Source organism: Monodelphis domestica, chromosome 2 (assembly GCF_027887165.1).
Source record: "Monodelphis domestica isolate mMonDom1 chromosome 2, mMonDom1.pri, whole genome shotgun sequence".
Classification (NCBI taxonomy): domain Eukaryota; kingdom Metazoa; phylum Chordata; class Mammalia; order Didelphimorphia; family Didelphidae; genus Monodelphis; species Monodelphis domestica.
In genome coordinates this window covers 65,516,057-65,539,239 of record NC_077228.1, presented here as the reverse complement: position 1 = coordinate 65,539,239, position 23,183 = coordinate 65,516,057, and the positions used below count along the sequence as shown (strand labels likewise).

At 37.9% G+C, this 23,183-nt stretch overlaps 1 protein-coding gene across 2 annotated transcripts in view; it reads right to left on the bottom strand.

Moving 5' to 3' along the window:
• Positions 1–41: 41 nt before the first annotated feature.
• Positions 42–23,183, bottom strand: part of PRRX1 (paired related homeobox 1) — a 97,497-nt gene continuing 74,355 nt past the window's right edge. The window contains exons 2-5 of one of the 2 annotated variants that reach the window (XM_007480759.3): positions 21,898–22,073; positions 15,422–15,603; positions 10,219–10,290; positions 3,259–3,429 (exon numbers count right to left, since the gene is read on the bottom strand). In XM_007480759.3, the coding sequence (XP_007480821.1) occupies positions 10,236–10,290; positions 15,422–15,603; positions 21,898–22,073 (413 nt within the window). In that variant the 3' untranslated portion in view covers positions 3,259–3,429; positions 10,219–10,235. Of the gene's footprint in view, positions 3,430–10,218; positions 10,291–15,421; positions 15,604–21,897; positions 22,074–23,183 lie in introns of both variants that reach the window. The other variant, XM_001364728.4, reaches the window with a different exon arrangement.

Sequence of the window (23,183 nt, the reverse complement as noted above, 5' to 3'; positions counted from 1 at the left end):
ACATTGAAGAGGCAAGAGACAAATGCATAAAACAAGAGACATGAGTGTTCTTTGTTTTTATTGAAAAGGAATCATTTCTACTCTAGCGCAAACACTGTATATTTTACAACATAAAGCAAGATATAATTTACATAATACATTTCTTACGAGGTCTTTCCACCCCTCAATGTTGTTCCCTTTTCATTCCATCACCTCTCCTGGTTTTATTTCACCTATGAAATCCTCTATGGACCAGCATCTTGTTATGTGGAGGGGTGAGGCTGGTAGATAGATAGTCTATATATATATTATTATCATTATCTGGGTATGGTAAGAGTGAGAAACAGGGAGATGCCTCAAAGCTTTGTGGTGCCCAAGTTCCCAGTTGGCACTTGACCCAAGAGCTGGAGGACTGCTCCTCTAAATTCCATATAATACTTGCATTTTAAAAATAAAAAAAAATAAATGCACAAGACCATAGTGTTTGCACTGTGTTATAATTCTTGGTGAATGGCGAAGAAAATGGTTGCCAGTGCTTTGGTTTCTCCAGCAGGAAAAATCCCCATGGTTGATCAGCATTGGTGACATCTTGAGGTGCCTGGTTGTTGTAGTCCCAGGCTTAAGATTTATCCAACTAGCACTTGGTTGTGTGTTCAGTACTGTCTGGTCTTGACTGGCATGGGATATCAAATTGGCTTAGAAATCTTATTTCAAAATGATCCTCTCCTCTCTCCCTAGTCAGAAACCTAAACCCTGGTTAGAGAAAATTGTGTTTTTCTTACTTTCACCATACTGCCCCAGAACACTTTTATTCCACAACCCTTCCTAGAAGTTTCCAAATGTCCAATACAATACTCTTTTCACAAGTCAAACATTTGTGGCCTTCTCAATCAGGTTCCTGGGACTATATAGACCTTGATATTTTTTCATGAACTAATCTGGAAAACAAAAACAACAAATCCAGCCAAGGAGCCAAAAAGGAAGTGAGTATATGATAGACATCTCCAGGCACATAGTTCAGGGGTCCAATGAGAATTATCTCAAGTGAGTCGGGAGAGTAGAGAAAATAATAGGTCGCAAACAAGATGGTGGGCTATGAACTCCTTTGTACCAAATGAAATACACACAGAATATGAGAGATATAGTGATGGCATGAGGGAATTCATATTTGACAGGATGGCAGTTCATTTGAAGGAATGAAAGCATGTCATGATGATCTCAACCTGCTGTGTAAAGGATGTGACCAATCTGCACAGGGCATGTTCAAAATGCCACATCCTCTGGGTGGTCTTCGGCACTTTGGCCCTCAGCCTGGGACTCTTTGCAGATCAATCTCAAGTGTTTTTTTTTAATGATTTACAATTTATAATTCTAGAGCCAAGCTCTAGCTTGGAGAGATTTATCTAGCTCAGGAGAATTATGAATGAAAGGCAAGGATTGTCAAAGAGAAGGCATGTGCTCTGGTAGTCTTATGTTGACTCTCATGCAGTCAATGTAAATTACCCATTTGGTCAAAAGATACGGTGGTTGATAGATTTGTGAAACTGAGAGATCAGTTTCTCTATTTCCCCATAATACACAATTACAATTGTTCATAGCAACGCAGCATTTCCCTGTGAGAAAATAAGGGCATCGTCTTTCCTCCCATCTCCTACAAAGTGCTAAACAAGCAAGAAGGAAGAAATGACTGAACAAATAATTAGAGCCTCACAACACCCCTGTGAGGTAGGTTAATATTATGGAACCCTTTTTTCAAACAGGTAAACTAAGGCACAGCATGGTGATAGGATTCAGTTGAGGTTCCCTGGCAAAATTAAAGCATAGTTGGGAACATTAATATTAATAACAAAACCATAAAAGTGTCTGTGCTCCCAACTGTAGGTACTCTTGGTACAAAATCTCTTTTTTAAGAAATAGCCTTTTAAAATTGAAGATTTATTCTAACCTTTTCTAGGAGCTGACTTCCAAAAAATGTTTTTTCAACTATTGATGGTTGAGGAAAAGATGGATGATTAAATGGCTTTTTTCCCTCTATTTTAAAATAATTCCTACTAGACTAAGTGCTCTCATCATCACATATGAGACCAATCTCTTCACAAAAGGGCCTTATTTCCATACCCTCAGATCAAGCTGGGATCCATTTAAAGTCACACTGCATCAGTGGAATCTGTTTTGAAAGGAGTGCCCTACATGGTTCTCCATGACCTTGCCTGGAATTATGTATCTGAACAGAAAATAAACCAGAGTCCTAATTACTGGTAATTTTTCTCTTCATTAGAGATACATGAAGTGGTGGTAGCCCCCTGACAATCCTGATGTTTCCATCTACATTGCATTATGTTTGAGAAACCGCAAAACCAAGCTTGCAAGAATATTATATATGTATATATAATATGTATAAATATATACAGTATATATAAATGTGCATCTGACTATCCTTTTACCCGTGGCACCAAGGAAGCAGTAGGCAACACCAATTACAGCTCTCAGTTTCTGATTCTGTCTGGGGCTAGTTTTCCATCTCTCTTGAATGTCCATCTCTCTCTTCAAAATGGCTATGGAGAATTCTAAACCCAGAAAGGCTGATATTTTGGGGAATGGATGGGCCATGTATTATGTTGTCAATGTTTTAAATAAAGGCTTAGTGCTCTAAATCAGCCAGGTAGGAAGAGATTGGGATAGGCTAATGACCTGCTTTGGGCATTGCTGCTATTTTCTAAAAGCTACCTCAAAAAACCTGCTCACACATTAGAGAGACAATCAAGGAGTGAGCCAGGTCTCTGAGGAGGCAGGCAGGCACTTTAGAAAGGCTTTGGCAATCTTGAGAGCCCTCTGAGCTTTTTAGACACTGAGTTGGACAGGAGGACAGGGAAGGCACTGAGGCTCAAGATGGATCAGCGATATGACACTAGGCATTCTTTTCTGCATGTCTATATAGTTCTGCTGTTATGAATTTTTTAAAAAAACTTAGGATAATGGGGTTTGGGGTGGACATAGCTGAAGAAGCTTGCATTATATTGAGCAAAGCATAGATTGTGGAAACAAATATAATCAAACACGGGAACAAATGGTAGTGATATCCCAAAGGGAGGAGAAATATTTGTTAATTTTTTTTTTCAGTTTGCTCCTCTCTTGATTTTCTCTGCTATGGTCCCAATATTTATTTAGTTCTGCATTCTTTGTCTGTCTGTTTTCTCCAGCAGACGAAGCAGTAGACAGAGCAAGATAGGATTCTTATGGTGGTTTTCTGTTTAACTTTGTTTCTGGTTTCTTCTTAGGTTTGTTTTTGAATGTTTTAGTTTGTTTTTTTCTCAGTTGACTGTTGGCACCTGGTTCCTCTGTAAACTATATTCCTTTGCCTTCAGTCTCAGGTTGGCAATGCTGTTGGCCATGTTCATGCCCTGCGCAGGGCTTGTGTTGGCACATGTAGCAGAATAAGTAGCCATGGCGCTGTAGGGATAAAGGAGAGAACAGGGAGAAGAGGCATTAGTCTCAGGAAGCTCAAAGTCTTTGCCATATGACACTTGGAAACCAATTTCAGTGGTTGGGGTGGGGGATTTGGTGGTAGAAAGAACAGATGGGATGGGGGTGTGGTAAGAAGAGGAAAGGCATTTGCTGTGTTGGCTCCACTGAGCAGCAATGATTTTCCAAGAGGGAAAACTTGTTGAATGGCAATGGTTGTTTCATCAGTTAACCATGCAAAAGACTTCTCAATCTCCCTTCTTCCCTGTATGTCTGTTCTCGTTAGGATGCAGCGCTAGGGGAAACCAAGCACTTAAAAATTAGCTATAAATAGTGAATGGGCCAGAAATACAAACCACATTACCCAATGGTCCAGAACTACCTTGACCTAGAAGATGAGTCCACATAATTAATTGTACCTAGGACAAGTGCCTAAGAAGGTCACCATTTCAGGGACTTTAGGTTTACAAAATAGCCTTCCTAACTATTAATGAAACTTAACAAACCTCTGCCTTTGAGTAGACTCTTGGGAGGTCTCCTCTTGCTCTAATACCTCTGAATTCAGGCACCAAAGTCTCAAAAGGTTTTTTTGTTTGTTTGTTTGTTTTTCTGGTTGCTCCCATTACTGAGAAGTATACGTAGTTGCATTTCATTGTCAAAACTTATAATTAAGACCTCAAGTTTGTTCTCACAAGCTAATGTGCTGAAATTTGTAATTAGAGGTTTTTTTGGTTAACTTTAGTGAATGCACATGTATGCACTTATGTGTCCTTCAGAAGAAAACACATACACAAACACACCACATAAATGATTGTACAGTTTAGTATAGAATATTCATCACTTTGAACCTCTTAAACAGGGACTTGTTTAAATTCAATGAAAAAGTTTCTATTTTTTTTAATCTAACAAAATCCTTTTAACTGGAAAAGGATAATCATATATGGAAGAGCATGTGCTTTTCTGTCCCCTACATTCTGACAGAATTGCATTGCCACCAGGAAATTTATTGTTTCAAGGCTCAAGTGGTAAGACCAAAAGGAGAGAAAATGGAAGCTGCTATCCCCAGACAGATAAAATATAGAATTAATACTCATTTGTAACATGACAGGGGAGTAAGGAGGGGTCTCACAATGTCAACACCCAGAAAATCAAAGAAATAATTCTCTAACTCAATTGGCTCCTTATTTCCTCCAGAATCAAAAATAAAATATTTTATATAGCAATGTAAAGCTCTTCACAATCTGGCATCTTCCTCTTCCCTTTTTTTACATCTTATTTCCCTTCCTGAACTCTGCTATCTAGTTAGATAGTTCTAGTTGCAGTTTCTCACATATAAAATCTCCATCTCTCAAGTCCCGGCCTTTTGTAAGGCTGTGCCCTGTCCCTAGGGTGTTTTCCCTCCCCAGTCTTGACTTCCTTCAAAACTCAACTCAAATCCTATCTTCTATGAGTCATTTTCTTGGTTATTTCCCCTATCCCCAATTGCTAGAGCCCTTTCCTTTGAGGTTACCTTTCAACTATTTTGTATTTATTTTATATGTATGTATTTATTTACACGTGGTCTCTCATATAAAGTGCTGGAAGGGAGAGAAAGTATTTTTACTTTCTTTTACCTTTACCTTCCTAGTGCTTAACATAGTACTATAATTACTTAATAAATGCTTCTTGACTGACATTCTTTAGGTTGAGGAGCTCTCATGCTGTTTTGTAGGTATATATATCCACATATTTCATAGATACATACATACACAAATATTAATAGAAAGAGAAAGGACAATCATCTTGCAAGTAGTAAGTGCTAGGGGGATATGTGGTGGAAAGTGAGGGTCCTTCCCTCCCTCTCACTCCTCACTGCTGAATGTCATTGTGATAGTGGCACCATTCAAAAAGAACTTGCTATCAAATGACAGTTGCAGATCTTATCCCACAATTCAAAGTAGGTTTTTCCAAGTATTCCCACCTAATTTCAAATTCTACAAACTTAGAGTTTGGAATTCCCATGTAAATCCACACATCTCAGTTCCAGATGCTACTAGAACTAGGAACGTCCTCATCAAGCTTACAGCCAAGTAACCATGATCTTCTGTTAGGGGTTAAGACGAGAGAGCCAGGATTTGAGATCTACACTCATCACAGGTGATGTGGACAGCCCAGTATTGATGGAATTGTTGAATTATTGAGCTTCGTCTTAATCTGTTCAGGGTAAAGTTAAGAGTTTGAAAATGTGAGGCCAATGTCTCATACAAAGCACAAAAAAGGAGTCTTGTTTCTAATAGATCTTTGAACTTTCATATTATATTGAATTGACAAGAGAGTATAAGTCTACTTTTCTGAGAATTAGGAAGAAATTAAACAGTCCAAAGTTCTCCTTTTTTTTCTTTGTTTGGTTTTGTTTTACCCTCATTCCATCAATTCTGCTCAATTTAAACTCCATTTGGGGGGGGGAATCAGGGGGCAAGGATCAGGAGATTCAGTGACAGAAGAAAAGCATATCCTTTGAAGAAAAGTTAATCAATGACTGACAGGAAAAAAGTTTTGTTAAGAAGTAATGCTAGTTTTAAGATTTTGATGAAATGTTTGCTCCCCTGCTAGAAAACTGACTAAGTTGCTTTATTTATTGTTGGCTGTTAGTCATTGGATATTTAAATCTAAGAACCTAGACACTACCATAGTAAATTTTCTGGAGGCTTTAAGGTTCTCTCTGATTCAGGTATCACACTAAAATTTTCTTCAACATGAAGACTGACTACCACTTCATAATTTAAGAGGTATAGAGACATCATGGCTGAGGATGTTAGCAGTTCTGGTAGGGTCTGGTGCTGAGAGATGGGAATTCAAGAGTCTATATTAATGGAAATGGGAGTGTTGTTTTGAACAGAAGCATATGGCCTCATGAGTTCACTTTCATCAAAATAAAACTCAAAATGTTCTTGGAGTAGGTCCCATAATATTTTAAAACAGTAACATTTTGTCTTAGCCCCCAGTAGAGGATCATGGTTGAGGATGCTAGCAATTCTGGTAATAGAGATATGGGAATTCACATGAGAATTCAAGACAATATAATCAGGGGAATAAGATGCAGGTTTTGAGCAGGAGAATTTGACCTCATGAGTTCACGCTCATCTAAAGAGTACCCCAAATTTTCCTACACTAGGTCCAATAATAGTTCAAAAGTGACATCATGGCAGCTGATTGTAGCCACTGCTTCTGGAATGAGAACCATGGGTGAATTACAGGACTGCAGGGTTATGAGATATTTCATGGGAATAATATGTTCATAAATCATTTTTAATTGTTAGGGAACTGAATTTTATAACTCCATACTAGGTAGACAGGAGGTATAATTTCCATTCTATTCCTGTCTAGAAAGTCTGCCATGGCATAGTGAATAAGATAATAAAGATGTGACTTCAATAACTGCCTGTGACCCATGTGACTAGGCAAATTATTTAACCCCTTAATGTACCCAGGCAACTTTACAGGACTCTATGGTACAGATGGGTAAATGATCTATATAACATGGGGAAATTCTCCACACTAGGCATTCCCCACATCAGTAAAATCACAGATAAAAACCAAAATATGCTTATAAATCCATGAACTAAAGTTGAAGGAAGTGACTCAGTTTCTCTGGATATCTCATAGCATCAACCTAATCAACATCAGAATCTGAAATACCAAGTTTCTATTCAAGTCCCTAGAAAACAATTATACTCTATCTCCAGACTTCAGAGGCACTTCATATGTGAATTACAAATCTGTCTCATCCACAGGGGGTTACATCTCTCCTTTAGCAAAGAGTAATGTTGCCTTTAGACTCCTGACTTGCTCAGAAACAGTAGCAATAGGTCACAAAAGAGGGGAGAATATGTAGGTCATGCTTCTAGGTTATTTGATGACTGATGATTGAATGACATTTCAGCAAAGAGTAGAAAGGAAACAACTTGCTTCTTTAAATGTTAGAGGTAAGAAAGCACAGAATGTTCGCCAATCCAAGAGGGCCTATATAGGACCATTGAATTTCTAGATCATCCCCTATTCCATGACCTTTTCTCAAGAAAGTAGAAAGGTTCTTCAGAGATTAAATTTATTTCATGTTTTTTTTTTTTCACGGCAGAAAATGTATAACTATGACTACATATGGCCTCATCTTGTCTTCCTACCTTCTGGAACTATCCAATACTACCATTTTCTACATATAAAGTTCCAGGAATAAGAATACAGGAATAAAATGGGTAGTTTTTGGTTTTGTTGGGGGGTTTTTTTGGTTTGTTTTTCTGTTTATCTTACAATAGACTTTGAAAAGATCTCATGAAAACAGCTGAATTCTTGGTTGGTATTAACTGTGGAGCAGAGCCTCTCTTGAAAGTATCTTATTAATAAGAATGATGCATTCCTCTTGATTTCAGCAATTGGAGTATTTCCCTTTTCTCTTAGAATTAACATATGACTGAATTCTGTGGGGAAGGCTGAATCTATAGGACCTTAGCCATAGCATCAATTAAATTTTGTTCTGAGATTATAATTCTTTTGGAGTATCCCCAGAAAAAAATTTTTTTTTTACCCAAAAGCCTGAATTGGGGAAATGGAAGTGAAAAAAAAAATTATCTAGGTTTCATCTACTTAGTCAATGAATTTGCCTTGGAAAAAAAGGAAGCCTGGAGGCTAGACTGAAATTCAGCAAGCTTAAAGTCCTTATGTGGAAGCTGATGGCAGAAGTGATACAGTTGAGCTGATTAGACTGCTGGCTGCCCATTTAAGAGACATTAGGTCTTAGTTTGTTTGGGGGTTTTTGGTAATTTTTAAAAAATTTAGTCTAATGGATGGCTTGGAATTTGGAAAATGGAATTTAAATCCTGCATCATGTCCTTACTAGGTATATGACTTTGGGTTAACCTTCAAGGCCACTAGGAACTCCCTAAGGCTGCTAATAATGCATAGATGGGATTGTCAACTGTGTTAATAGAGAGAATTCTCTCACAAGGAGTTACCTACATAGGTAAAATCATATCTCCTTCACACTTACATATTTGCAAAAGATAAAGAGCATGTAGCACATCTGGGTCTTTGCTCAGTGCAATCATATTGTAAGAAGGAACTGGTATAAACGATTATTAAAATATGTATGGGGAAAGGAGATATCTAGTATAACTTTCAAATCTTTAAATTTGTTTGCACATGTAACTTACAGAAATGAACCTTTGCTCACCTCTATTTTAATATGGCAAGGCTGAATTAATGAGTTGACTTGTGTGAGACCAAAAGAGAAGCCATAAATAGAACCAAGTTTTTCTCTAGTCTATATAGTGCTAAAAATAATAAATTAATGCAAAAGTTTGGATGAGTTATAATTATCTTTATAATTTCATCTCATTTTGATTTACCCCAGCTTAACCCCGAGCTCAAACTTAGATGACTCTTATTGTTCTTCTGGACTTCAATGGGAATTAGAACCAGAAAACACAAAATGGCCAGTGGGACCCATTCTCCCATGCAGGTTTCCCAGAATACAACTTGCTAAAAATAAATAACTAAAGTCACACCATGATCCCTGCCCAAGTCCAGTTTTGCATACAAGGAGTTTGAAGAAACTTTTAGGAATTTTTGCTGAGATTTTAAAATTTCTCTCTCCTAATTATTTGACAAAGAATAATATTCAATTCTTTGTCTTTTTCACCCAAATCATTCTTCATAGGAGACTCGTACGTGCAATATTATTCTAAAATGTTATCCAAATGGGGTAGAGTTCTGACTTTAGAGTGATTCCATTTCCTGAACTCTAGGAGCAAAGACAATGTGTTTATGCTTTACTTTATGCAACCAGGTTTCTTGAAATCAATCATGCCCATTAAATGCATTAGACAATCGTACTTTTGAAATATGATCTCTAAGGCTTTTATCACCTTTTATCACAAAAATCACCTTCTAGTTTTGTTTTTCAAATTTGAATATAAGTGTTTGAGATCAAGGCATATTCTATTTTTGTCTCTGTGTCCCAACATCATGAAAATAGGAGGGTTTAACAAAATGCATATTGAATTAGTTTCCTTAAAAAGGTTACACTTTTACCATTCTTTGTTAAATGTCACTATCACTTTATTTAATTTTTCCACTTATATATAGAAGGAATATCTGGAAATTTCAATAATTCAACTCATCTAGATACTTGATCTAAAAAAAAAAATAGCTTCTATTTGCCTAGCAAATTCCTTTGTTTCTCAAAGTGTTTGGAACATAATCTAATCTTTCAAAACCTCCTGTAAAATAGTAATGAAAATTTTGGAACAGCATGGTATAGTGGAAAGACTGAAGGATTTTAACTTGGAAGATCTGGATTCAAATTCTAGCTCTATTCATTTACATGAGTGATCTTGGGCAAATCACTTAACAGTTCATGGTTTTAGTTGTCTCATCTGTAAAATGAGGGGATTGTATTCAATTGACTTCTAAAATTCCTTCCAGCTCTGAATCTAGGATTCTCTGACAGAAGAATAGATTGATGTTTGACTTGCCTAAGGTCAAGCAAGGAGTAAGGACAAGAACTTCTGTATGTTGTGATAGGGTCATCTCAGCCTCCCTCTCTAAGAATTCTTCTGGCTTTGACACTTCCAACAGCCAAGAGAAAGACATATTGTGTTTTGTTTATTAATGGCATTCCCCACCCAAGCACCTCACTGCTTAACCTTCTGGAAATATATATGTGTCTCTTCCTGAGCACACTATTTCCCATTCAAACCCTGCCCAAAATACCTCCCCCTTCCCCCACTGACAAGTTACCTTTTCAGTGTCTTCCGTTAGAATCCGTTATGAAGCCCCTCGTGTAAACAACATCTTGGGAGGGACGAAGATCTATTTTTGAAAGTGTGAAAGGGAGAAATGAGCCAAACGAGTTCAGCAGATGTCAGGCAGCACTGTGACCACGATCAAATGAGGGGAAAGGGAGCAGGAGGAGAAGAACTGGGAATGGATGAGGTGGACAATTAAAAATGTCAACCCCTCTCTTTTACTTGTCCTTCTGGGAAGTTTGGGGCTATGGAGCCTTCCCCTTGTGGATATGGCTCTAGGGGCAAACACTGCCAATTCTAGGTATATGGAAGACAAGAATTCACCCTCTGGAGAGACTAACTGCAAGTTGGTGTCTCTCATCTACTTCTCAAGTGAAAGCTAGAAGCCCCAGCTTACCTACCACCCTAGGGGACAAAAATATCATGGGGTAGAGAGAATCATTTCAACTGCAGTGACAGTCTCCCTTTTGTCAAGTCCATAGTTTACCTCCTAGACAAATAATTACAGCTTAGGTCATACATTAAAATGAGAGTCTTGGATGACCTCTAAAGTCCCTTCCAACTCTAAAAATCCTATCATAGAACAGATGTCTTCAGAATCTTGTTAAAACTAGAGAAATTAAATCTTCTCAAGACCTTTAGAGGAGAAGTTTCTAGAAAGTGGGGACTGTTCCATTTTTGTCTTTTTATCTCTGTTGTCTATTTCAGGGCCTGGCACAGATAAGATAAATAAATGACTTCATTTGGTGATTGATACAAGACCTTTCTCTCCCTTTTGTCACTCTGCTATGTTATGGGTAGTGAATCAGATTAAGATAGAATATGAATTAGAAAGATTAAGTAGCACCATCATTTATTGATGATTCCCTAGATTCCTATGAATGCCATCTCAATCCTGACCAAAAGCTAGAGCCTTTGGGATTCTGGCTTTATCCTACCTTCTCCTAAAGAAAGTCTGAAGAGTTTAGAAAAGCTCTGGAGACCATTATGAAGCTTGCTGGCCTTGAACTGGTTAACTAAGCACATCCTGAGCTACGTCTGCTTCCCCATATATTGCTATCATATCCTAACCTTCTCCCGGTGAATGGGGCAAACACTGCCAAAGCTAGATACATGGAAAACAAGAATTCCCCAACAGGAGAAACTAACTCCAGAAAGAGGTCCCTCATTTACTTCTCAAGTGAAAGCCAGGAGCCCCAGCTTACCAAAACCTTACCAGTATCTACTGTGAACTTGTTGTCTCCCAACTATCAGAATGCCCTTTCTGATCAGAAAAATGGCCCATCTAATTTATAGGAAAAACAAGGGAACAAGGACAACTTCAGAGGGTTCCCCCATCTTTAGATTCTATTCCCTCCCATTTGGGGTCCAAGTGGTGACTGTAAATGTAGCACTCTGAGCCAGGAGGTTAAGCAGTAGAGGCAGGAATTGAGGACAAGAAGTTCTTGTTCTGATGTCAATGAGGACTTGCCATGTAACCTTTGGCAAGTCTTCAGCTCCCACCTCTGGAAAATGGGAGAAATGATAATGAGCTACCACCCCGGAGAAGTGTCATGAGCATTACCTATGGAAAACATCTCTTGATTATTATGAGGTATCAGATGTGTAACTAGGTATTGTAGCACCAATAGTAAGCATGTTCTTGGTCCCCAGAGCACACAAAGACGCTAATGCTTCATTGTCTTTCCATCATTCTTCCTCCCTTTGCCTTTCCTTTAGATTTGACCTGGGAGGGGTTTATATTTTCCCCATCTGACTTCATTATACCAATGCAATGTTAATGATGGAAAACATTAAGAAGTGTTAAAATATAAAGGTGACATTTAACTTCCCTTTTAAAAAATTAGATAAGAAGTCAAGGAAACACCATATGTAATATCAGGTCAGAATATGCCAGGTATAAATCAGCCATTCACCACTTTGTCCTACTAGGATACCGTGGATGAAATGATTGCTTGATTTACTTCACCCTTCTATCCTGGTTGCTCTGTACTGTTGCCCATTATGCATCTAAGAGAGGAACTGTCCAAAAGGATGATATAAGATTAATAACTATAAATACTCTCATTAACTTACTGGAGTTGGAGGGGCATTTGTTGGCATTATAATAATGTTTTGACATAGCAACATTTCTCCTTTCCTCTGCACTTTGAAAAGTTAAGATCAAGGGCAACTAGGTGACTCAGAAGATAGAGAGCCAGGCCTGGAGACAGGAGGTCCTGGGTTCAAATTTGACCTCAGACACTTCCTAGCTGTGTGACCCTAGGCAAGTCACTTAACTCCTATTGCTTAGATTTTACCACTCTTCTGTCTTAGAACCCATACTAAATATTGATTCTAAGATAGAAGGTAAGGGTTTTTAAAAAAGAAAGCAAAGCAAAGTTAAGGTCAGCTCTGAATCTGTCACCAACCTCTATGTGCCTTACTTCCAAGCACTAAGCATCTCAGGAGCCAAGCCAGGCAAGTGAAGGGGTGTTAGTCAACGTACAGGCAAAAGGTATTAAAATGATCCTCCCTTTACCAAAAGTCTTAATGGAGTTTAAATCTTTGATAGCTTAATATAATAGCATAAAAGGGCACTGAAACTTTTGGGATACTCAGATTACACTGTTACCAATTTAAATCTTGTATTCATTCTCAGGACATGCTCAGAATTCAAGAGTTTACAGGCATCAGGAATGTGAGCTTTTATTATAATTCCCTGCTCAATTAGCTGAACTTTGTCCTAAAAGAGATTATTTCAGCCCCTGCTACCCACTCTTTCTTCTCTCCTCAGCTTTTCACCTGGCCTTGAACTCACATCATTTGTAATTGTTCTGGATGATATATATTACATATACACACAGAATTAAACCACACACATCATTAAACATACTCAAGACCCCAATAACTCAGTGACTCCTGAGAGCTCGTGTGATGTAATGGAAAGTACAGGGCTTAGTCAGAAGACTTGATTTTGAATCCTGGCTCTATCTGCTACCAGCTGTGTGGCCTCAGGAAAGTCATTTAACCTCTATGGATCTTGTTTCCTCATTTGCAAAGTGAGGATCATAGGATTTAGAGTGAGAATGAGACCCTGGTCCAACCCCCTTCTTTTGTGGATGATGTAATAACACCTGCCCTATCTATATCAAAGGATGATTGTGAACATCTAGTGATATAATCGGTGTCAAGAGCTTTTTAACATAGTGTAGAAATAGATATTGTCATTATTATTTGGGCCAATTTAAATGGTGATCTTATCAATTAATAAGTTCCCTAGTTATTCAGTGGCCCAAAAATCTATTCACTCTTTTTTTTAAGAAACAGAGAATCTAGGTATGTTTTCAAAATATTGAGCAAATCTATAATATCCAAAACACATTTAAAAGGCTTTTATGGTAAAACCAATGGAAAACCTGTGCTCTCAATCGTGATTCTTGTCTTAATTATTGGGCATGATTTTCTTCCTTTGTTCCAGGAAGTGTACCTTTAAAATCCATATCTGGGAGCATAAGTGGTCAGTAATAGAATTTTTCCCTTTGTGTACATTTTATACATAAAAGACTGAAGGTTTATACTCTAGTTAACGTCCAAAGCAAAAGAAGAATAAGGAGCAAATGAATTTAACATATATGACTTTATCTGGGGATGATTGTTCATTGGTTTAGATGCAGGTTTATCTTCTGATTAGAACAATTACACACATGAAAACCTTTCATATCAGTTCTGAAGTCTCACAGTAGGGATATAAGATCAGAAGATACATTTTCCTTCCCTAAATTTATGGAAAATCCTTGATTATAGAAAATCATCTATAATAGAAAGCTGTGTTTGAATTCAAGCTCTGTCTTTTACCGGCTTTGTGACCTTGGTCAAGTCAATTAATCCCTCTATCCTTGAGTTTCTTCATTTGCAAAAAAGAGACACCTATGATCATGGGATTTAGAACTGGAAGGATTTTTAGAACTTAAAATCAAGCAGAAATTAATGTTTAAGTCAACCATTGGCCTTAGAAATAGGATAAATAGAAGCAAAACAAATTAATGTGCTAATTGTTTTTCCTTCCTTGAAAACAGACTGGGTTCAGTTTGTAGACATTACATATTCTTGGTACAGGATTAAGTAGTTCAAGAGGTTACCTAAAAGGGCTCTCTGACCTGGTCTCTACTTTGATCCTAATTATTTATTTTTGACTTGGAATGACAACATCAAGATCCTCTGTTGAATAGTTTTACTCATAAAAAGAGTGAGTCTTGGCTCCAGCTCTTTTGTTCATTCAACTCCCAGCATTAACTAACCTTAGGTGTCAAGCATCGTCTAAAGAGCTTGTTGTTCCTTCAACAAGAAAGGAAACTGGGTCCCATAAGGTGTATCTGGGGGGTATGTGTGTGTGTATGTGTGAGAGAGAGACAGACAGACAGACAGACAGACAGACAGAGATAGAGAGACAGAAAGAGACAGAGACAGAGAGACAGAAAGAGAGAGACAGACAGAGATTGTATTTCTGGAATACTTAGAGCTGTATGATGAAAATTTGGAGAGAAAATTCTCCCATGTTTATGTAGAAAACACCCCACATAATAACTACACCCCATCATGGGAGCTTTGCAGGAACTAGATGAGAACTAGGAATAGGAGATGAGATAAAAACATAGCCATCCCCATCAACTATGAAAAGAACTATGGTCATGAAACCAGTCAGAATGAGCTTGGTTTTTCTTGGTTTTTCTTTTTGCTTTTTATTCTAAAACATTTGTTTTTAACATGATAGTTGCCTTCCATACAACATTTGGAGCCTCAACTACCTTGACATAATGCAAGTTTCTATTTGACCACAAGAATATAAGAATGTCTTGGATTTGAAATGAGGGGAAAGCATTTGCTTCAGGATAGTTGCAGGAGGGAAACTGGGCAAGTCTTAATCATGGTTTTTCTGTGGAATCCTCTCCCCATTCTCTCCCTTTTCAGTGTTCATGAGTCCAAGAAGAGACTGCTGATGGCCTGACCCTCTCTCTTCTGCCCCAAACCCTGCTCCTGGGGCAACTAGTATTCTCCTGCAGAAAGTTGGGGATGCCAACAAGATGAGTGTCTCTGGAGAGGCTAACCCAGAAAGAAATTTCGGTCAGCCACACAGGCAAAATGGATACAACTGCAGTAAAGCGTGTGGAAGTGGAGCAAGGGAGGGTGTGCCATTCATTCATTCATTCATTCACCTGTACGGAGAGGCTGTTCCCCAGGAAAGATAATCGGTGGGTCTTGGAGCAGGACGAGGTACAATGGGCTGCTCAACAGCAGTCACGTCTCCTGAGTAGGATTTAAGGAGGGAGGCATTTTTATTAGCCAGCATGGCTCTCTCATTCCTGCGAAACTTGGCTCTTCGGTTCTGAAACCACACCTAGAAGAAAGGTAACAGAGAGGGAAAGACAGAAAACAAACAAGTTACAGAAAAGAAGTTCTCCCTGGTTCACTCTTTGCTATTTTCCTCTAAGCATTGAGAGCTTGCCACTGTTTTTCCCTACTATCCAAAGAGCCCTGAACCCTGGATCCCTAGTGATTACTGATGAAGGACTGATTTGGGGATCAATGAGACACTTAGATGTGGCAGCTAAGTGGTACAGTGGATTGAGAGCTAGACCCGTATATGAGAGGTCCTGGGTTCAAATCTAATCTCTGACACTTCCTAGTTGTATGACTTTGGGCAAGTCACTTAACCCTCATTGCCTATCCCTTATTGTTCTTCTGCCCTGGAACCAATACACAATATTGATGCTAAAATGGAAAGTAAAGGTTATTTTTTAAAATGTCCATTAGATGTAGTGATCTTTATGTCCTTTGATCTTGAACACTACTGTTTCCTTAGATCCATATTTCCTTCTGCATTACTGTTATTATATATTTAGGGTCCCTACCACAACAACTTTATATTTATTTGATTCTATATGTTGTTGTTTTAGTTTGGTCATTTCTGTCATGTCTGACTTTTTGTGACCCCATTTGGGGTTGGAAAGAAATGGTAAACCACTCCAGGATTTTCTTGGTAAAGAGCCAGGAGTTTCCCATTTCCTTCTCCAATTCTTTTTACAGCTGAGGAAACTGAGACAAACAAGGTTTAGTGACTCACTCAGGGTAAATATGTCCCTCTGTCTCTTCTCTTCCCTCTCCCCAAGATGGCAGGTAATATGAAACAATCCAATTATTAACCAGCTGTTCCAGAAGCCTGAGCTGTAGCACAGTACAGGACATATAGAGAATGAAAATGCTACTATCTGTTCCCATCTTGCTTCCTTTATTTCCTTCTCTCATTTCTTCCAGTTCTTTTCTCACTCTCTTCTCAATCCTTTGCAAGAGGGCTTCTGGTCTTTTTGCTCAGCTAAAACTGTTGTTAAATTTCAGACCAAATTACTAATAAGTTCTTACTGACCAAATCTGATGACCTTTCCCCAGTCCTCATTCTTTTCAACTTCTGTAGCATCTGACACCATGGATGACCTTTTCCTCCAAGATATGTTCTATTTTCTGAGTTTTATTATAACTGCCCTTGTAACTCCTTCTTGTCTGACTATTCCTTCTCCATCTCTATCATCTATTCTATATCTCCCTATCTTCTCTCTCCACCCTTTCCCCCACTAGTGATAATCAGTTTTATGCAAAAACTTCTTAGATCTTATTATCCATCCAACTCCAATCTCTCTCAGATATTCCCATCTCACATCACAAATTGCCTGGTGAGTTTGCCTATAGATATTTCAAACTCAATATATCCAGAATAGAGGTCAAATTTGGCTCCAAACTCATCCCCCTTCTAAACTTCCCTCAGGATTTTGAGGGTATCAACATCTGCCTAATCTCTCAGGTTCAGTGTTAGCTTTAATGCTTCATTCTCACTTTCCCTCTATTCTCACACACTCGTGTATTCAATTACCAAACCTTGCTCTTTCTGCCTTGCCACTATCTCTTGATTTGAACCCCACTCTCCTTATTCACACTCATGTGACTGTAGGCTCTCATCAATTCTTGCCTGGATTATTGAACAGCCTACTGATTTTCTCCCAGTCTCCTCTCTCCCTCTGCAATCCATCCTCCATAAAGTTACAAAAAATGATTTTCCTGAAGTATGAGTCTGACAATATCACTTACCTACTCAATAAATTCCAATATCTCCCTGGTTTTTTACCCTTAGGATCAAATATGAACTCTTCTGTTTCCTCAATTTCCTCATGAGCATGGGAAAGAAATTATAAACTTATCTATATCTACCAAGAATCCCAAATGGGGTTACCAAGAGTTGGACACATCTGGAACAACTGAACAACAACAATCAATTTATTGGCTTTTAAAGAAGTCCTGTGCTGTCTTTTAACCCATGGAATTATTCATACAAGACTTTCTCTTCCTTCTAAAAATAATCAGCATACATCTCACTCTTGCTTAATGCCTATTGATAGTAAAATCCTGATCAAGTTTAATCTCAGGAATTTTTACATACACTGAGCTCTTATTTTTCTTCCCCCTAACTACTTGGTGTCTCTGAAATACAATATTCATTTCACAGTACTTCCTGTATGCCCCTTTGGTGATTAAAGAAACATCTCAAAATTATTGAAGGTGATGCCAAACTAAACTTCCTTTCAAGTCTTGATGTGTACCTTAGGACTGAGTACTGAGCTTCTTTACAAGCATAGATGTCCTGGCTTCTGCATACACAACCATTTGGCTAAAGGTTCTATCCTGCTCATTTAGCAGCTATTTATAATGGACTATGTATTCTCTTTCAGCAGCAACTGAAACTTAGATGAACCAGGAGGATATCAGAGGGAGAACCAGCCTAGTACAGAATGGATTTCTGCCTTTGCGATATGATTTGAGGAGCCCCTGAAAGCCCTCTCTATCTCTGAAATACCTTGCTTTGCCACTTTCCAATAATTCAGAAATTCTGTCATTATCAACTCCTTTCAAATTGTCATTAGACCTAAAAGAGGATAATAATATTTAGTTGTGTCTATCATGTCTGCTTTACTATAAATTAGGGTTACATCCCTTGGGTTCACATCCCTTGAGGTGATACATTGAGAACAGGGTCTTAGAAGAATGAGAGTTTTGCAAGGATAGGGAAAGGCGGTAAGGGATTGGGGGATATGTGGCATACATGACTGAGGTACAACAGGTCCTAGCGCAGCAATGTCATAGAGCAAGAGAAGAGGAAAGGATGTGTATATCTTGTGGAAAGGGGAACATAACCACAAAATAACAAAATGGTATAGAAGATAAATTGCTAGACTTTGGAATGATGGGAAGTCATGGATTCAAAACCAGGTTCTGACATTTACTGACAATTTTGACCAATCGTTTTAACTCTCCTCTTAGCCCAAGTTTATTCAATTATAAAATGGGGAGTAGAGTACCTACCAAGCAGGACTGTGGTATGTTTCAAATGAAGACAATGTATGTAAAATGTTTGTAAACTTTAAAAGTGCATGTGTCAGTTATAATTGCCATTTAATAACTTTTGCTGAGTGGTGGATGAGATTAGTGATACAGTTTGAAATCTTGTCTTATCTAATCTTTTTACTTTCCTCTCCCCAGTTTGGGATAGTGATTCATCCACAGTGCATACTGAGCATTTGGTGAATGAGTGGATAAGTTAAAGTGATTCATTCCTTCATTATTTGTTTTGGAGTAGAGCAGTTAGGGGAAGTCAACCAGTCACTATAATGTATTCACATATGACCCAAAGCTAAATCCAAAATCTATCCTTTTGTTGTTTCATATTTTTATACATTTTGCACTTACTTATCTGTGTGTAAGTTATATCTCTCCCTCTTCCCCATCCCCAAGTAAAATCCAAGTTTCATGTTATCATGGGGTCAATTTGATTTCATCTTTGTGTTTCCTGCACCAAGCACAGTACTTATCATATAGTGAAGGTTTAATAAATGCTTAAGATAATCTTTGGGTGACACTGCCAGGTCTAAGCAACTTTTTTTGCCTTTAGACTTTCCTGGTCTTAATTAGAACCTTCCTTGTTGGTTACAGACTTGTGGATAGAAGCAATGAGGACATGTGATCATGAATGATAACCTTTTGGGTGAGCCAGATACCTTCCCTTCCAGTCCTCTCAAAGAATATTTGCATATTTATCCTGAAAGAAGGCATCTACCCCAGGACTGTTTTCAATTCAACCAACATTCATTGAGTATTTTCTTTTCCCAAAGTACCACCTTTGCTCCAGCTTTCCCCAGCACTTGGAATTCCTTCCCTGCCTATCTTCATCTTTGAAACATTTTCCTGACCTTTAAAGATCAATTCAAAGCCTTCTTCCTCCGGGAAGCCTTTCCCAAGTCCATGAATGGAATTTAACTTTCATCTCATACCCCACAAAACACTTTGTTCTATTACCCTCTGGACTGTTTATCATGTAATAGTATGTATTTTAGCTCTCTGAGAGAGAGAGGGAGAGAGAGAGAGAGAGAGAGAGAGAGAGAGAGAGAGAGAGAGAGAGAGAGAGAGAGAGAGAGAGAGAGAGAGAGAGAGAGAGAGAGAGAAAGTAGAGAAGGCATCATGGCACCAAAAGAAAAACCAGATTTAGACTCAAGAGTTTTGAGAGCCAGAAAAAAGCAGGTCTTGTCATGTCATTTCTCTGTGTGCCTCTCAAAGTTCAGTGCCTCCTTCTCAAGAACCTGCCCCTTCCCACCTCATCAGAATAATTGTGTATGTATGTATGTATTATAACCAGACATGGGGAGACATAAAACCTCCTTGTATGTTTTGGCTTACAGAACAGAGCACAAATCACTCCCTTGAAAGAGATATTTGTCCTGGAGTATCTTATTTGAATCACAGATTGCATTAAGCAACATTGCTGGTTTTCTTGTCTCAGTAAGCTGCTTCCTACTCCGTCACAGAGGTTCTGTAGCAGCAAGATTTGTGGCATTCACATTTGAAGGATTTATTGGTCTGATTTTTTTTCTGTTTTCTCTTAATTATCTTAATTCCCTTAATTATCTCACAAGGATGGAATACAGATAAATAATACTGTCGATGCTGAAACAGTTGAAGCGCTATATAAATGTAGGTCTTAGTTTCTGCTGAACTAGACTACCTGTTGATCCTCATACATGACTTTTAATCCCCTGTCTTTATGCCTTTGTATAAGCTGTCTTCCTTTCCTAGAATGCTCTCTCTCTCTTCACCACCATCTCTTGGAACCTCTGCCTCCCTTCAAGGTTCAGCCCAAACGTCCCCTCCTATAAGAACCACTTCTTGTTTTTCTCCACTGATAGTATCCCCCATCCCAAAATTACTTTAATTTTTTCTCTTTTTAAAATTTATTTGTTACATTAAAGTTCCCAAGTATTTTTCTTCTTCGTTCTCCCTTTCTGCACACTAGAGAAGGCATCATTTGACAAAAAGATATATGTGTATGTAAAACAATGTCTTATTTACTCCTAATCATTTTTTTTCTGTGGAGGTAAAAATAAACAGGTCATTCTTCAAATAATATCTCTGTTGCTGTATACACTTTTCTCTTGGTTCTAGTCATTCCCCTCTTCATAATTTCATGTAGATCTTTCCATTTTTTAAAATTAGCTGCTCATTATTTCTTATGGTACTGATTACTATAGTCTTTTACTAGTTTGTTGAATGTCTCTTCTGCTCTATGGATATATTCTATTGATCTACTTTTCTATTTCTTAACTAGTACCAGATAGCTTTATTAATTACTGCTTTATAATACATTTTAAAATCTAGTACTACTAAATCTCTTTTCCTTCACATTTTTAAATTAATTTCTTTGATACTCTTGACTTTTTGTTCTTCCAAATTAATTTTATTATTTTTCTAGTACAATAAAATGAATTTTAGGTAATGTAATTGGAATGGTATTGAATAAGTAGATTAGTTTATATTGGATTGTCATTTTTATTGCATTGATACTGTATATTTTGTATTACTTATTGGTGTGCATGTTTTTCCCCCTCCAATAAAATGAACACTTATTGAGACTACATTCATTTTTGTCTTTTTTCCCTCAAGGACCTAGAATGTTGCAAGTAATCAAATAAAGATTATTGAATTGGATTGAATGTTGAATTTGACTTATTGGAAGACCTGGGTTCAGATCCTAACTCTGATACTTGATAGATGTAAGACTATGGACAAGTCACCTACTTTTCTCAACCACAGATAACTCTCTTCAAAAAAAAAAGTTAATTTTTAAGACTAGGCCTTTCCATTTTTGTCCAGGCTGGAAGTTCAGGGGCTAGTCAAAGGTCTTATTTCACTTTGGCACAAGAGCTCCAACCTGTTCTGTTTCCAAGCAGACATTTAAGGCATCCATTAAGTTATAAATAGGTTAGGAGAACATTTCTTCTCCAAGGAAATCTTGGACCTCTAATCCACTGACCTATTTATTGTTGTGACATAACCTCCTAATTTCTTCCCATTCCTCCTTTTATTTCCTCAACCCAACCAGCCTGATAAATTCTACTTTACCTTATTTCTATCAATTTAAATTCTTTGCCTATATTCTTATTGAGAGGCATTATGGGGAGATCTTTAGCTTTTCAACCATCCTCTGGTCTATTTTTATGGCAAAACTCTAACCCTTCTGAAATTCTAGATATGTTTCTGATTCAGGAATGTGCTTCTCCAAAGGCTGATGTCAGGATTGCCAAAAGCATTTCATTACCTGAACTCTGGCTTCCGTGAGGTTAACTCTACGGGCAAGGTCTTCTCGTACAAAAGCATCAGGATAGTGTGTCCTCTCAAAGACTCTTTCTAATGCCTGCAACTGACTGCTGTTGAAGGTGGTCCGATTTCTCCTCTGCTTTCTCTTCTTTTTCTCCTCTGAGTTCAGCTGATCATCTGGTAGAGAAAAGAATGAAAGATAGTAATGACTGGTAGTTTCTCTTTACAATTCGAATCCAGCAAATATGTATTACAAGTCTACTATACACAAGGCACTTAGCTAGGCATGGAGGCTAGAAAGACAAAGCAAAACAAAAATGGCATTGTCGTTAAGGCAATTATGTCCTACTGCCATTCTCCTACTCCAGGAGGTAGACTTTTCTATACTGGTACTTTGCTTGAGCCACAGAAGAACCCTATGAAGTGGCTGTTTTTCTCCCCATTCTACAGATAAAAAAACTGAGACTCAGAAAAGTAAAGTGACCTTGCATAATGACTGCAGCACTGGTATATTTTCTAGACCTCCATAGTCAAATGTGGACAGCAAGGATTCCTTGTCACTGGTTGGTTATGTATAAGGGTTTTGGTCATCTGTGGTCAGAAGGCCCCAAGTTGCATGATCTATGAGTCCTCTTTGGAGGAAAAAGGATGGAAGATCTTAACTCCTCAAGAACAGAGAAGTGAGCAAAACTGATAGAGCTTGAACCAAATCAGGCAGACCTGGAACATAAATGCTTTCATCTACGTGACTAAAAATTCTGACAGATTCAACCTGGCCTCTTGAAGTAGAGGAGGACAGGGCAAGAATCCATTCCCACTTTTAAGTTTTTTACCCTACAGTCCCTTGGAAGCATCATAGAACCCTCACTTCTTAACAACCAGGGCCTCCATCCAGCTTCATGGTTTCATAATTGGAGTAACTGGAGCTCCTTAAAATGGAAACGAATTCAGTACCCATTGACTGGGATAAGGTCAAATAAATTGAAGCACATGAAAATAATGGAATATTGCTGCACCATAGGAAGTAATGGGAGAGGCAATGTGATACAATTGATAAAAACCAACCCTAAAAATAAGACCTGTATTCAAGTTCTAGTAATGACTTGTTGGCTTTGATGAGTTTAATTTGATGAACAAAGTTTTTCTACACAAAAATTAGCCTATACTAACTTGATGACCGTGGGAAATTCACTTAATCTTTTAATCCTCTGACCAGCTCTCTAAGACCACCAATAAAAGATGAGATCTAATTTTCATGGGTAGGTGGAGAAGAGGTAGGAAATGTGT